Here is a 14426-nt window from a genome sequence, read left to right as displayed (position 1 = left end):
GCAGTGTAGAGTAGCACTTGTTGTTTGTATTTCTCTGATCACAAATGCAGACAGGGTTTTATGTTTACGCGGCACGATGCAATGCAACGCAACACGTAAAAAGACCGTATAAGTTATTATAATCAGTAATTATGTCCCCACTGGATGCAACAAATGCCTCGTTTGTAATGGGTTTTAATGTTTCTGTGTCGTCGCTCCGGCCGAACACGGCATCAACAGTATGGTGAGGGGCGTAACATTTCCGTCTCACGCTTGAGGTATTCGGCCAATCACAACGCACTGGATAGCTGGCCAATCAGAGCACACCTCGCTTTTTCAGACCGATGAACTTTGTAAAAATCGATGCGTTTCAAAAAGGCGGGGCATAGAGGAGAAACAATAATGTACAGTATGTGGAAAATAATGTGTTTTTTTTTACTTTAAACCGGATAAACACATTTCATTACACCAAATGCACAAAATAATGTTCTTTTTAGCAGCATCATATGACCCCTTTAAAGTGATGGTTCACCCAAAAATGTAAATTCTGACAATTCACCCTCATGTGTTGTTTCAAAACTGTAAAACTTTTTTCTTTTCTGTGGACCACAAAATAAGCTATTTTGAAGTCAGTAAGGTTAACATTCTTCAAACGTTGCCCAAATGACATGAGGTTGCGTAAATGATGACTCAATTGTTCTGACCATCAGCACTGGTTTCTAAATATTCTGATATCTTGAAAGTAACCGGCAGAATCAACTGCTGCAAAAAGCGCCTGGCCTCTGATCTTGGATCTCAGCTACAATGTTCTCCGCATGGATTCTGCATATGGTTGGATTCGCTCTGCTGGTCAGGGGAGACATCAGTGATGAACAGTGTCCTCTTCATGAAGTCAAGCCTGGGAAAGGTGAGAGAGAGAAAGATAACACTCTCAGACATTATTGCATTCAATTCTTTTTTTATGAAATCTGTTTAGTTCAGGCCCGTGTCCACCAGATAGACCCTTATCAGTGGTTTCTCTAATCTTCTTGTGGCCTCCGTTCTGGACTCATACATATACATTTTATTATCCCATCCAAAATAAATCCTTATCTTGGACCGAGCTAAACATCAATAGAGATTTTCCTTTGCAGACACTTGTAATTCAAAATGTGGCTTAGATTGGCCAGTATAAAGCAGCTCTGAAGATCTGATTTTAGAAGTTCACTTCTAACTAATCTTGAGAGCCTTGCAGAATCTAAAAATAATAATAAAAAAAAATCCCTTTAAGTTTAGCAATCCAAAACTTACATCACCCAGAGCTTTGTAAGTCTAGTAAGTCACTCGAAGTTCCTGTTTGTGGCCAAATGTCTGGTGAAAATAAATTAAAAAAGACTAAAAAGTTTTCCCCCCAAAATGGAGAGCAAATCATCATTCATCAGGCTTTGTTTTCTGTGCTGGAGTATATTGTGTATATATGATATGCCATATCCAGTATTCATGCATTGCAATTTTTACTTTTGGGAAGCTAACATGTCTTGTGATGTCACACACTAAACAAGAGCAAAAACTAATAATGATTATTCTTTGTTAATATTTAAATATTAATACCTAATATTTCAATTTAAATTAAAATTTCATGAAATTGAAAAATTTTATTTATTTTTAATAATGACAAAAAATAAAGGAAAATGAATTAGTCACATCGCAAAGCCATTTAAAATACTAAAATATAAATAAGCCAGTTACAGCATCTAAAATACACATTTTATATTCATATAAATTGCAAATAAAAATCTTGAGTTGATAAACATTTATGGTCATTTTATAGGTTGCTTACCTGTAAATAGAATATGTGTTATTTTAGCATCATTGAGATACTATTATAGTTTGTATTAATATTTTCAATCAGTTTTTATTTTTATATTTTCATTTTTCATTCTAATTTTAGCTAAAGTTCTAGTTATTTGTCATTTTTAGTTGTTTTTGTTTTTATGTCTATATAGCTTCATCATAAATTCGTTTGTATTTGTTTTATTTTATTTTTGTTGTAGTTATTTTAGTACATCAAGTTAAACTAAATTAAAATGAAAAATGTTGCATTGGCAACCAGCCAAGCTGAAATTAAATAAATATATATCTTAATTTATTTCAGTTAAAATTGATTTAATTTCAAGAAACAATTTTTTTTAATGGTTTTAATTTTAATTTCAGTTTTAGTTAACTATATTAACCCTAATCTGTGCCACTAATAAAGCCTGCATTAAGTATTATTTGGCTGAAAGCAAGACAATATATCTGGGATGCAGTGGCACTTTAGTGACTCTTATGTTGTAATGTCTATCAAATCTATGCATCTCAGACATGAAACGATGTCATTGCACTTAATACTGACCTTTGAACTCTTGTTTCAGAATCTGCAGTGATGGATTCCTTGCAGTGCCACAATGATTACATGAGCTATGCACAGTGCACATGGGAGGTTGATCCACATGTTCATCCACAAGCTACAGAAAACATGCATGAATTGTACTACTTGGACACAACTTTAGAGTAAGTGGAAAAAACTAAAGAAAAACAGAAACAAACAATGAAAGAAAGACTACAATAGGGGAAATTAACTTTTCTACGCTCTCTCTCTCCCTGTCTGTAGAGAAGAAACACTTTGCGTCTCGAATAGATCCGGTGTGCTTTTATCCAGTGGGAAGATCTCTCACATGTGTCGCTATAACACTGAAAGGTTTAACATAGGAACAGATCACATTCTCTACTTCAAAGTGCCCTGTGTACCCAGAGCCACGACTCTCAGAGTTGCTGAGAAAGGTGAGAGTGTATTTTGTGCATTTACCTTCTAAAGAATCTCTGGCGTGGAAAAGCCTTTCACCGTTCCGTGTGTGTGATTTCAGGAAAAGTTAGGGCCCCAACTGACTTGACAGAGACGTTGGCTGAAAACGGAGGTCGTCTGCTGTCCTGGAGAAGCCCGTATCCTGCATCCTCAAAAATCGCAGGAACTCTTGTGTACCAGCTTCAGTATCGCATATACATGCATAACTGGACTGTGAGTACACACACACAAACACACACACACACGCAGTACACTGTCAGAAAATAAATAATTGTGTTTTATCTACCCCACATGCATGTTGGTAATTTGATATATTCTTTAGGTACATGCAACCTTAGGTGTAGATAATTTAACACATTTTAATTCAAATGTTTCACACAAATTGTGCTGATTAATATATAAAATATATACTATTTATTTTATATATAATAATATACAAAAAGTCAAACTGCACAGTACACACACACACACACCATTCATCAAAGAATCCTGAAAAAATGTATTATGATTTCCACAAAAATATTCCACCAAATCAGCATATTAGAATGATTTCAGAAGGATCAAGTGAATATAAGTTTTAGTAATAATATTTCACAATATTACTGTTTTACTCTTTTTTTCAATTTTTTTAAAAATCCAGAATATTGCCGACTCTGAACTTTTGAATGATTGTGTATCCTACTGTATATATTTATATTTGTAATTAAAATATATTTTTTTAATTAATAAAATGCCAGTAGAGTCCAATCCTAAACAGCATTAAAGTTCTGACACACTCAAATATCATCTGATAGGATATCTTGTGGATATCGTGTCTACAACTGTGCAGTAGCAGCTCTGTTTCACTATAATATCAAACACCACAATCTGCCATTGTACGGACACGTCATCATAACCTCAAACTTCACACGATTCCCACCTTAGATAAAGCCTCCACATGAAAGAGTGATGCTAGTGTTATGAAACTGGAGACAGATCCACTCTTACGTTTTGGATATTTACATGGGGAAATGCTGAGCGCATTTATATGTATTTGTTGTGAAACTGAGCATTGTTTGTTTACCGTTGAATGTGTGTTTGTACGTACACGCGCAGTGTGTTACTGATATAATGCTGCCTTCACGTGCTATTGGAAATTTCCTATTTCCCACGTATGAAGTCGTGATTACGAGCTTGTAGTATTCAAGTGCTTTAATATCGGAAAGAATAAAATGTAGCATCCCATTGGTTGACTATCATAAACATTCACCACGCTACACATGCAGTTTGCTGACAATTCTGGAATTTCGGTCAAATACATGCTTATTTCACTGCTTATAAAACATACAATATGCTTCGAATGATCGTTCATATCTAGCCTATAAATACACTACTTTAGCGACAAGACAAAGGGATGTAGTCTGTTGAAAAAAAACAGCATATACTGGTTAGGTATGTTTTGAAGCTGGGATGCTGGTTTGAGCTGGTTTATGCTGGTCCTTACATGGTCATATGCTGGTCTTAAGCTGGTCGGACCAGTTTAGGACCAGCACATGACCGGCTAAGGACCAGCTTAAACCAGCTAAGGACCAACATAAACCAGCAAAGGACCAGCTTAAACTAGCTCAAACCAGCATCCCAGCTTCAAAACATACCTAACCAGCATATGCTGTTTTTTTCAACAGGGGTTGTTGTGAGAACAGCATTGACAGCAGCTTGGTTGTCCCCTCCACCATGTTTAAAGATTATGACCCGCCCAACTCGGAAACTCTGGTATCAAAATTATTTCTGAATTTCCCAGTAGCAAATACGACTCGAGAGGCTTTCTCGTCTAATTTCCGATTAGGAAACTCATATTTACAATAATTCTGATAGCACGTGAAAAGGTTAGTTCACCCAAAAATGAAAATTCTGACATTAATTACTCACCCTCGTGTCGTTTCAAACCCGTAAGATCTCCGTTCATCTTCGGAACACAAATTAAGATATTTTTGATGGAATCTGAGAGCTGTCTGACCCTGCATGGACAGGAACGCAACTGAAATGTTCCCAAGTCCAGAAACGTAGCAAGGAGATCTGTAAAATAATCCTTGTGACATATGTGGTTCATCCGCAATTGTACGAAGCTACGAGAATACTTTTTGTGCGCAAAAGAAAAAAAAAACGACTTTATTCAACAATTTGTCTCCCTGGTGCCATTTTGGAGAATATCCGCTGGACGTAAACAGCGTATGCTATTCTGTGTCAGCTGCGTCACGCGGATACACTGTTTTCATTCAAATCAAAGCGCAAACAACGTAGGAAACAGATCCGGATATTCAAACAGATATTCAAACAGATTGGATATTCTCCAAAATGGCACCAGGGTGATGCGGAGGAGACAAATTGTTGAATAAAGTCGTTATTTTTTCGTATAATTGTGGATGAACCACTGATGTCACAAGGATTATTTTACCGATCTCCTTGCTACGTTTCTGGACTTGGGAACATTTCAGTTGCGTTGCTGTCTATGCAGGGTCAGACAGCTCTCAGATTCCATCAAAAATATCTTAATTTGTGTTCCGAAGATGAACAGAGATCTTACGGGTTTGAAATGACACGAGGGTGAGTTATTAATGAAATAATTTTTGGGTGAACTAAACCTTTAACAGGTTTTGCTCCTGAATGAATCAGTGTTTTGAATGAATCGGTAACATTAATGATTCAGTGACTCTCATAAACATGAGCAGCATCCGAAATCGCATACTTCCCTAGTAGGCGAAAATCTTTTTGTGACAAAAGAATTATGTCCAAACTCACAGTATTCATAAAAGATTAGGCAAAACGTACCCAGATGGAAAAAAAAAGTTTGCAACTGGCTTTTATCACTCAATTAAATCGTGTGATTTGTAGGGACTGCTGAACAGAAAGTTTGAAGCTTATCTTAAAGTGTAAAGTAATACATGTACAGACTGCGTAAATAAAGCTCTGTAAAAACATTACTTGCATTTTAACAACACGTTGTAAGTGTTTCCCATCTGATAACCAAAAGTTCTACACAGACTTGCTGTCTTCACACCTAGTTGGACACTTGGGCCATATAGGAAGTACGTCGTGCAAGTAAACAAGTGGTCAAGTGCAAAGACCGCAACTGTGGGTGTTGGGACAGGCCAGGCTGCGTTCCAATTTTTGACTCGGATGTATAAAAATGATTATGTCGCACAAGTGCCCACTACTGGTGGAACCCTTGCAAGGGGCTGAAGTGGAACGTCCTAAGCCCTTGATCACTTGGAATCTGCTATGGAGTTTATTTATTTATTGCCTTACGAATCTGTTTGATGCAGCATTTTGTATGTGTATAGGTATGCTGGAGCTGTTTTAAATATAAAAAAAAGAATTCATATATCGCTGTTTTGGGTGGGAGTATATTCAATGAGATCTGTGGCGACTTCATAACCATGCTATATTGTGGCATATGGAGATGCCTGAAGTGTACATATGAAGTAGACTCGCTCTCTCGGTCGAAATTCAGGGCCTGAGGATCTATCCATATAAACTTGCCACGTCCACTTAACCAAGTGGAACACACTTCAAAATGGCAGTGGGGATTCCCCTGTTAGGAAGTGCATAGGGAAGTTCGCGAGTATGCGTCTAAAAGCAAAGTGGAACACAGCCCGGATTACATTCATACTAGACACATTCACAGTAGAACATGCTTTTTAAACAGTCTCTGAGTAATTACTTAGTCGAAAGAAGTACCTCCACAGAGAGTACGCAATTTCAGCCACACTTCTTTTGTTTGTGAATTAATCTGTTTTCTCATTCTCTTTTACTCGAACAGACTGTGGATAACATCAATGCTTCCGAGTATATGATTGAAAAGGAGTCACTGTTGGGTTACCATTATCAAGCCAGAGTGAGGGCGCGAGGCCCTCTAGGACTCTGGAGTGACTGGAGCCCCCTGGTGTCCTGGAAGACTCACAATGGTAATATTTTTTGTTTATATTTTGCTAATAGTCTATAATATAAAATAATTTCCTTTTTATACTGCAAACACCTGTTTTAATAAAGTTCATGACCTCTCGTAGATGGAGCCTTTAACCTGCAGTGTGTGATGATGGAAGAAACAACTGTGATGTGTACCTGGCAAATGAAGACAGAACATTATCAGTTTATGTCTTATCATCTCTGGTGCAGTAATAATGATAACACTGAGTGAGTTCTCCATCCATCACAAACTCATGTGACTATCAACTGATCTAATGTCACATCCTGTACACTGAGAACTCTTTCTCTCCCTCAGACCCTCAGCTTGTTGCGAAGATCCTCAGCTTCAGTCGAGCGACTTTGAGCTTTCTGAGTTTGTGTGTTCTGTAAATACCCCTGACCCTTACCTGTTAACAGTGGAGCTGAGACCAGTGCACTACACTAGGACGTTCAGTACTTCAAAACACAGTGAGTTTCTTTGAAATGTTATTTAGTGGAGTCTTGCGTGCCAGCGCTTCCATCTGAGTTTAGGAGGAACACTGATGTTCATTCGTCTTCTCTTCAAGTTCACCTTTCACAACCTGGCCAGATCCATGTGAAGGAAGTAGATGGTGTTTTCATACTGAACTGGACTGAACCAGCTGTTTCCGAAGATATTGAATACTCCATCCAGCTAAAAATCTCACCCAACAAGGTGCGTTAGTTATCTTTCAGCATCTGTGTTGCATTTACTAAATGATTCATTGTAGCTGTGACTGATCACATGCATGATTTCACTTTCTCTTTGTAGGCCACAGAGAGCTTTACCCTTTCTAAGGGGTCCAACGATTTTGAGATTCCCTCTACGATTCTAGATCCTTCAACTGAATACCAGGCCCAGATCAGATTACTGCATGTACCTGATGGTGTTTATGATGTTCAGCCATCAGAATGGTCACAGCCAGCAGTGTTCAAAACTAAGCCAGGTAACACCTTGATTTCAGCTGTGCATTTCTGATCGTATCCTAGTTTGATGTTGATATATTTAATTTCATTTTAGAGAAACTTGGGTAATTTGCCAGTTCACAATTGAGATGTGCTTTGGAACATTAATCTCACTTTTAAAATGGTGTTTTCAATAATGAATTGTTCATTTTGCAATTGTAATTTAAAGCAGAAATTAATCACTACAGCATCAACTAATTCAGTTGTTTTTTTTAAGATAAGAAAATGATTAATATTGATATACAAGTTGGATTTGGGTAGATTGGGTTAATTGTTACATTGGGATTACATTGAGATACAATGAGGAGACTCTTAAAAATTGGTGTGTACATGCAAATTCACCCTGCATGTGTAACACCCCCGTGGACTGTTTGTTGTGGTTTCTTCCCCTTTTGTTGGTTTAGTCCGTTCAGTCATTAGTTAATCACCTCATTGTGCTCACCTGTCTGCCCCTCGTTATCTGCCCTATATCTGTTCCTGCCTCTTGTATTCTAGTGGGTCGGTTATTGTGAATGTTACCCCAAGTGTGTGTCTCAGCTACCCAAATCTGCCTTGGTGTCGCTACATTAAATATACTTATTTGAATCCTTGTCGTCCTCGTCATCCTGCCTGCCTCCACACACCGTGACCGTGACAGAATAACCGACCCAAAAGTAAAGTATAGTGGCGTCTTTCCCCTCGTTTGTTTTTGCCAGCTTTTATTTTTTTTGATGGATTACCCCGCATTCCAAATCCTCCTGCTGGAGCAGGGGGAACGCTCTCTTGAGGACCACACAAACGACTTTCTGTCCCTGGCCCACCTCACGCACTACCCGGACAACTGCCTCTGTTCCTTCTATAGAGTTGGACTTAACGCCACCACACGAGCGCAGTTGTCCGGGGATGGTCCTCGAGAGAGCTTTGCCACCTTCATCGAGTAGGTGCTGGTGTCCTGCAAATCCCATGTGACTGTGGACATCGCTGACAACACCAGCCCCACTCAGGACCCTGAGCCCAACCCACCATCTCCCCGCGGTACGGAGCATCAACTTGAGCCCACCGATGATGGAGAGCCATTTCCCGCCACGATCCACGAGCCAGAGCAAAGCCCCACGGCTGAGAAGAGGATCGCCTCGGATGTTGAGCCCAACGCGTCAGACCAGGCGCGAGAGCCGGGGACAGTGCCCACCACGAGGGAGCAAGCCGTGGACGGTGTGAGTGCAGAGAGGAGCTCCGCCCCCTGCATCATGGCTGAGGGTGAGCGGACTATGGAGGGAATTCAGGGCCAAAATGAGGAGGAGAGACCGCGTGATGCCCAGGAGGGGCTCCTGATGTTTCGTTCAGCCCAGGAAAGGCTCCTGATGTTTTGTCCAGTCCAAGAAGGGCTCCTGATCCCCAGTCCAGCCCAGGAAGGGCTCCTGATGTTTCTTTTAGCCCAGGAAGGGCTCCTGATCCCCAGTTTAGCTCAGGGAGGGCTCCTGATCCCCAGTTCCGCCCAGGAAGGGCTCCAGCCCAAGAGCTCTCTCCAGTGCCCGCTCCTCAAAAATGCCCGCCCTCCCACCCGCTCCGGCCTCCTCCAGCGTCTCCATGGTCGGTGTCTCCCTCCGCCTCCGAGGCCCGGACTCTGCCTCAGTCCGTAGACCCAGCTCCACCGTGCTCCCTCATCCCTCCGGCTCCGCTTTGGTCGGGCATCGCCTCTGGACTCCCCTCCAGCGTCACCATGGTCGGAGTCTCCCTCGCCTCCGCCTCCAGGCTCCGTTGGGCTCCTTCCTCCCGTCAGCTCCACCTTGGTCCTCAGTCGCTCCGGCTCTGCCGCGGATCTCTGGATCTCCGCCTTGGTCGCCAGAGCCCTTGACTCCACCCTGGCCCCCCGGATCCTCGGCATCCCCCTGGCTCGTTGGCTCTCCGTCTCCTCCTCGGGCTCCTCCTCCACCTGCTACTCCGCCGTTGGTCGGCCCCCTGGAGTCGGTGGACATTCCTCCTCCATGGCTCCTCCCTCCACCGCGGGCCGCTATTATGGCTGTGGCCAGGGTCCCACCTGGCTCCACCTCCTGCTCCGGTTCCCTCCTGTCGTCTCCCTGGCTCTGTTAGCTGTCCTCCTCCTGGAAGTCCGTCCTCCGCCGGAACCTCTACCTGTCGGCTCTGCCTGCCAGCCCTTTGCCTTCCCCTGTCACCATCTCACGTCCTCCTAGTCCCCCTCCGCCCCTCCCTCTGTTTCTATGGTGTGAGGACGCACCTTCCGGGAGGGGGGAGTAATATATTGGCTCCACCCTGGCCCCCTGGCTCGTTGGCTCTGTCGTCTCCCTGGCTCTGTTAGCTGTCCTCCTCCTGGAAGTCCGTCCTCCGCCGGAACCTCTACCTGTCGGCTCTGCCTGCCAGCCCTTTGCCTTCCCCTGTCACCATCTCACGTCCTCCTAGTCCCCCTCCGCCCCTCCCTCTGTTTCTATGGTGTGAGGACGCACCTTCCGGGAGGGGGGAGTAATATATTGGCTCCACCCTGGCCCCCTGGCTCGTTGGCTCTCCGTCTCCTCCTCGGGCTCCTCCTCCACCTGATGTCGTCCTCGTCATCCTGCCTGCCTCCACACACCTGGACCGTGACAGCATGTTTGTTTGGTGACACTTTACAACTCGGCTAACATCAGTTAATGCATTAACTAACAATAAGCAATACATTAGTTACATGATTTATTAGTCTTTTCTGCATATTTGAATGAATGAATACTTTACAATACTCAATTTGTTAACATTAAAACAATTTTTATTCATTCATTCAAATATCTAGCATAGCGTTAGTTCTGGCAGGGCACGTTAGTCAAGCTCGCATCAGCTGACTCTCAGCTGATCCCCATCAACCTATGGGAATACGACACCTATCTAAGCATTCATATATATATATAAGGTCCCTCAGTATTATCAGCAGTTTTCGCATTGCTCAATAGCTAATTACCCTCCTCCATCCCCAACTCCTCCTCTGTCAGTCAGGATTCAGCCTTCTGATTCTCCTTTGAATCAGACTAATTCTAAAATGTGTACATAACATTATTGAACTTTAACGATATCTGCAATACATTTATGTTGGTTCTGTTCTGTTTACCCTGGGGGGTTATCACTGCTCTCCCTGCTCTCATCCATGCTATGCTGTTTCTATGCTATGCTGAGTTCTTGCCCAGAACAGAACCATACCGCCAATCCAAACTGTATGCTAATTGTCAATCATCTTTGACGATAGTGGTCCTGACAGAAATACAGAATACTTACAGAGTGTGTAAACATTATTTCAGGACTTTATGCTAGAAATTAAAACAAAAAAGTGCCCTACTGTGTCCTGTGTTTGTATGCCTTATTTACATTAAAGTACTCAACTTTATGCATGTGTAAATCATTCATAAAGAGCTTCTTTTAAAATAACAGAAGATGTAAGAAAAGTTCTGGGAATATCTTTGTAAAATTATTTAAGCTTAGGACAAAAGTAGTTGATACCCACAGGACAGAACTCGATATGTGATGCATAAGAAAAACTCTTTGTGTGTGTGTAGTTTCATCGCCCATCAGCTCCGTAATCTTCATTTTGACTGCTGTGTTTGTGGCCGTGCTTTTTGTCATCTTGTACAACATCCTTCCAGCCTTACACAGGTAAAACCCACAATACATTTACATTTATGCTTTTATGCATCCATCCAAAATGTCAGACATTGAAATCAATATATACATTTAATCAGTCTATACATTCCCTGGAAATCAGTCTCATCTCAGTACACTGGTATTGCTACAGGAACGGTCGTTCATATTTGGCTGGTTTTATTTGTGATTTGTTTATTCATGTGTGTAATTCTATAATAGAAGGATCAAGTTGTGGAAGGGATCAATTCCATCGCCCATAAAGAGCAAAGTGCTGGAGGGGATGATGAAGGTGAGCCTTTACTAACTGATCTTGGAACAGTAAATGTTTAAGGTGAATCTGGAGTTTGATGCCCAATATAATTAATATAGTGTTTTCAATTTGTTTTTTTTTCAATGTTTTTGTCAATTCTTTTTATTTTTTTTTACTTTGCTTTAATTAATTTCACTGTTTCTGGTACACAACAGCTAAAAGAATGGCAAATATGCCTTTTTTTGTAAGTTTTATAACTAGTAATCCACTCGTCCAAATTACACCTGGTTATATGTATTACATAATAGTTTTTTTCTATCTTTCTCTCTTTCAGAAGTCTCCAAGTGGATGGCCAAATCTCCAGAGTGAGAAAGAGTCAACCTCCATCTGTGTACTACTGGCTGCAGACAATGTCAGTCTCTGCAAAAGCAGGTAAGCTCTGAATCAAATTATAACATTTTGCAGTAAAAACATTAATTGTCTCCATGAATATCAATATTTTTTTATTATTTTTTATTTTTAGATTTTCAGTTTAATTTTAGTTTTAGACATCCTTGTGTCTTTGTTTTCATTTTTTTGTTTTTATATTCTAAAGCTGTACTTTATTATTTACTGTAAATACTTCTTTATATGTTTAAATTAATTTATTTCAGTTTTAGATTTAGTAATTTCAGTACTTCAACTTATTTCAGCTAGTTGCCAAGTTTTTTTTACACTATTTATATTTTATTAAATTATATTTTATTATTATTATTTATATTTCAGCACTATTACGGAAAAATGTTTAACAGTTTTAGTTTTGCTTTTAGTTTTAGTTAATAATAGCAATACTCTCTAAAAAGGAAATGAAACATTTCGCCTAATGCCACCAGTGCCTCTTTCCTTTTCAAACCCTCAAACTTCTTGTAATTCACATTATGGAAGTGGGTTCAGGTTCATGTTTGTGTATCTTAAATCTCTGTGTCTGACTATGTTTTTCTTTAACACTTCACTTTGTTACAGTGTTTCTTGGGAGCCGCGTTTGTCACACAGTGAAGAAGCTGTTAAAATGGCACGGTCTGGTGGATCAAACCACTTGCACGCCTATGTGAGTGAAGGCATGTGCAAGGACAAATCAGGCATGAACTTCAGCGGACCTTATATTCTGTGCTGCGAGGAACCCTGCACCCAGGTCAAGTTTCCTGATGCCTCTATAGACAGAGATCACACATGTGTTTTGGGAAAGTCTGAGAATTTTGCTTCGGTAAATGGAGGCTACGTTGTAACTCCTCCCAGCGCCATGCCAGCAACTCAAAACCCCATCCTCGTCGACAGCCCGACCAATAGCCCTTCAAACGAACCCCCTGCGTACACCCCCGGCCCAGATCATGGTTGTATGGTCCTCCCTCATCCATCTGGATACTTCACAATGCCATGTGTCATCACGGACTAGTCAGAACTGAGAGGATATGTGAAGAGTGCAAATTCTGGAACATAATGACCAAGCACTCAATGACTGTTAGTTTGGTGCTTTAAAAAAAAAAAAACATGAAGGGCCTACAGCAGGGGTGCCCAAACTCGGTCCTGGAGGGCCGGTGTCCTGCAGAGTTTAGCTCCAACCCCAATTAAACACACCTGAACAAGCTAATCAAGCTCTTTTAGGCATACTAGGAACTTAGCAAGTTGGAGCTAAACTCTGCAGGACACCAGCTCTCCAGGACCGAGTTTGGGCACCCCTGGCCTACAGGCTCAAAGAAGGAGCCAGAGATGGAAGACTAGAGCTAAGTACAATGAGCGGAGCACAGTGAATGTAATTCAAATCTTTGCTTTATATAAACTGTCACTTTACGAGCAATGTCTAGTGACAGATGAATGTTTCGCATGTTCATAATGAAAGGGGGTGAAAGACTCATTGGAGCTTCAGTAGGACTTTGAGTTGAAGCTGTTGTACTGTGAAAGTCTCACCAACAGATGGCAGTGTTGCTTTATATGAATGTAAGAAAAGTCGAATTGTTTTCTCATTTTCTCAGTGCAAACCGTGGAAAGCAAACAACGCATTAGTCGAAAATGACACCGTGCCTCACATACCCACAAGCAGGGGATGTCTTATTTTCTTCTTCATAAGCTTTTGCAGTTAATTCAGCTTGACAAACACTGGCAGCCTCATTCACTAACTGTGTACGCAGGTATTTGTGCACAAGAACATCTGCTGTTCACACAGAAATCACGTTCCATCAGTAATGTTCCATAACTGACTGAATGTACAAGCACATTGATTTATTAGTGAATGGGGCGCATTTTGTATATAAGCAGTGCTGTTTTGGATTTTTGCAATCTTTATACTTTTTTAAAACATTTCAAATGAACGTTTTTTAAAAATCTCTCTATAACTTACATTGTGTTAAAATATTGCGAATGTTGTTATGTGTCATCTGAAACATTAAAAACTATTTATGTGCTGAGCTAAAGACAGTTTCAGGTTGGTCATGAGCGGGCCCAAACAAACAAAAAAAAGTGTTTGTTTCCTTAAGCTGTGATTGCAAACTATCTGTACTCAAGCAAATAAAGATTTAGCTAAAGCTCAAGAGTGGCTCCTTGTACTCTTCTTCCACACATGTAATTTTAGTGTCTGTTGATGTGTGTTTATCTCCGTCTCTTTCAGTGTCTCACATGTGTGTTTTTTGGCATGCTGGAGTTTATGGAGTATGTCTGTATCATCGGTTTCACACGGAGCAGATGTGATTTATCGCAGCCTAATCTACTCCACTGAGCACCTTGTGTTGGCCTTGTGTGTGTGTGTGTGTGTGTGTGTGTGAGACAGTGTGTGTGTGAATATGTTTTAATTACACCAACATGAGTCATTAA

General features: G+C 40.9%; 1 protein-coding gene across 1 annotated transcript in view; it reads left to right on the top strand.

Moving 5' to 3' along the window:
* Positions 1-13113, top strand: part of LOC107582961 (interleukin-3 receptor class 2 subunit beta-like) — a 16824-nt gene extending 3711 nt beyond the window's left edge. The window contains exons 2-14 of the mRNA XM_016268984.1: positions 723-886; positions 2373-2511; positions 2612-2781; positions 2865-3016; positions 6603-6747; positions 6850-6976; positions 7065-7216; positions 7315-7442; positions 7539-7713; positions 11248-11344; positions 11552-11621; positions 11917-12014; positions 12585-13113. Coding sequence (XP_016124470.1) covers positions 784-886; positions 2373-2511; positions 2612-2781; positions 2865-3016; positions 6603-6747; positions 6850-6976; positions 7065-7216; positions 7315-7442; positions 7539-7713; positions 11248-11344; positions 11552-11621; positions 11917-12014; positions 12585-13014 — 1986 coding nt within the window. The 5' untranslated portion in view covers positions 723-783 and the 3' untranslated portion in view covers positions 13015-13113. The remainder of the gene's footprint in view (positions 1-722; positions 887-2372; positions 2512-2611; positions 2782-2864; positions 3017-6602; positions 6748-6849; positions 6977-7064; positions 7217-7314; positions 7443-7538; positions 7714-11247; positions 11345-11551; positions 11622-11916; positions 12015-12584) is intronic.
* Positions 13114-14426: the final 1313 nt, after the last annotated feature.

This window comes from Sinocyclocheilus grahami, unplaced genomic scaffold, assembly GCF_001515645.1.
Source record: "Sinocyclocheilus grahami isolate Dianchi unplaced genomic scaffold, SAMN03320097.WGS_v1.1 scaffold48.1, whole genome shotgun sequence".
NCBI lineage: Eukaryota > Metazoa > Chordata > Actinopteri > Cypriniformes > Cyprinidae > Sinocyclocheilus > Sinocyclocheilus grahami.
This window is presented reverse-complemented; position numbering and strand designations above follow the sequence as displayed.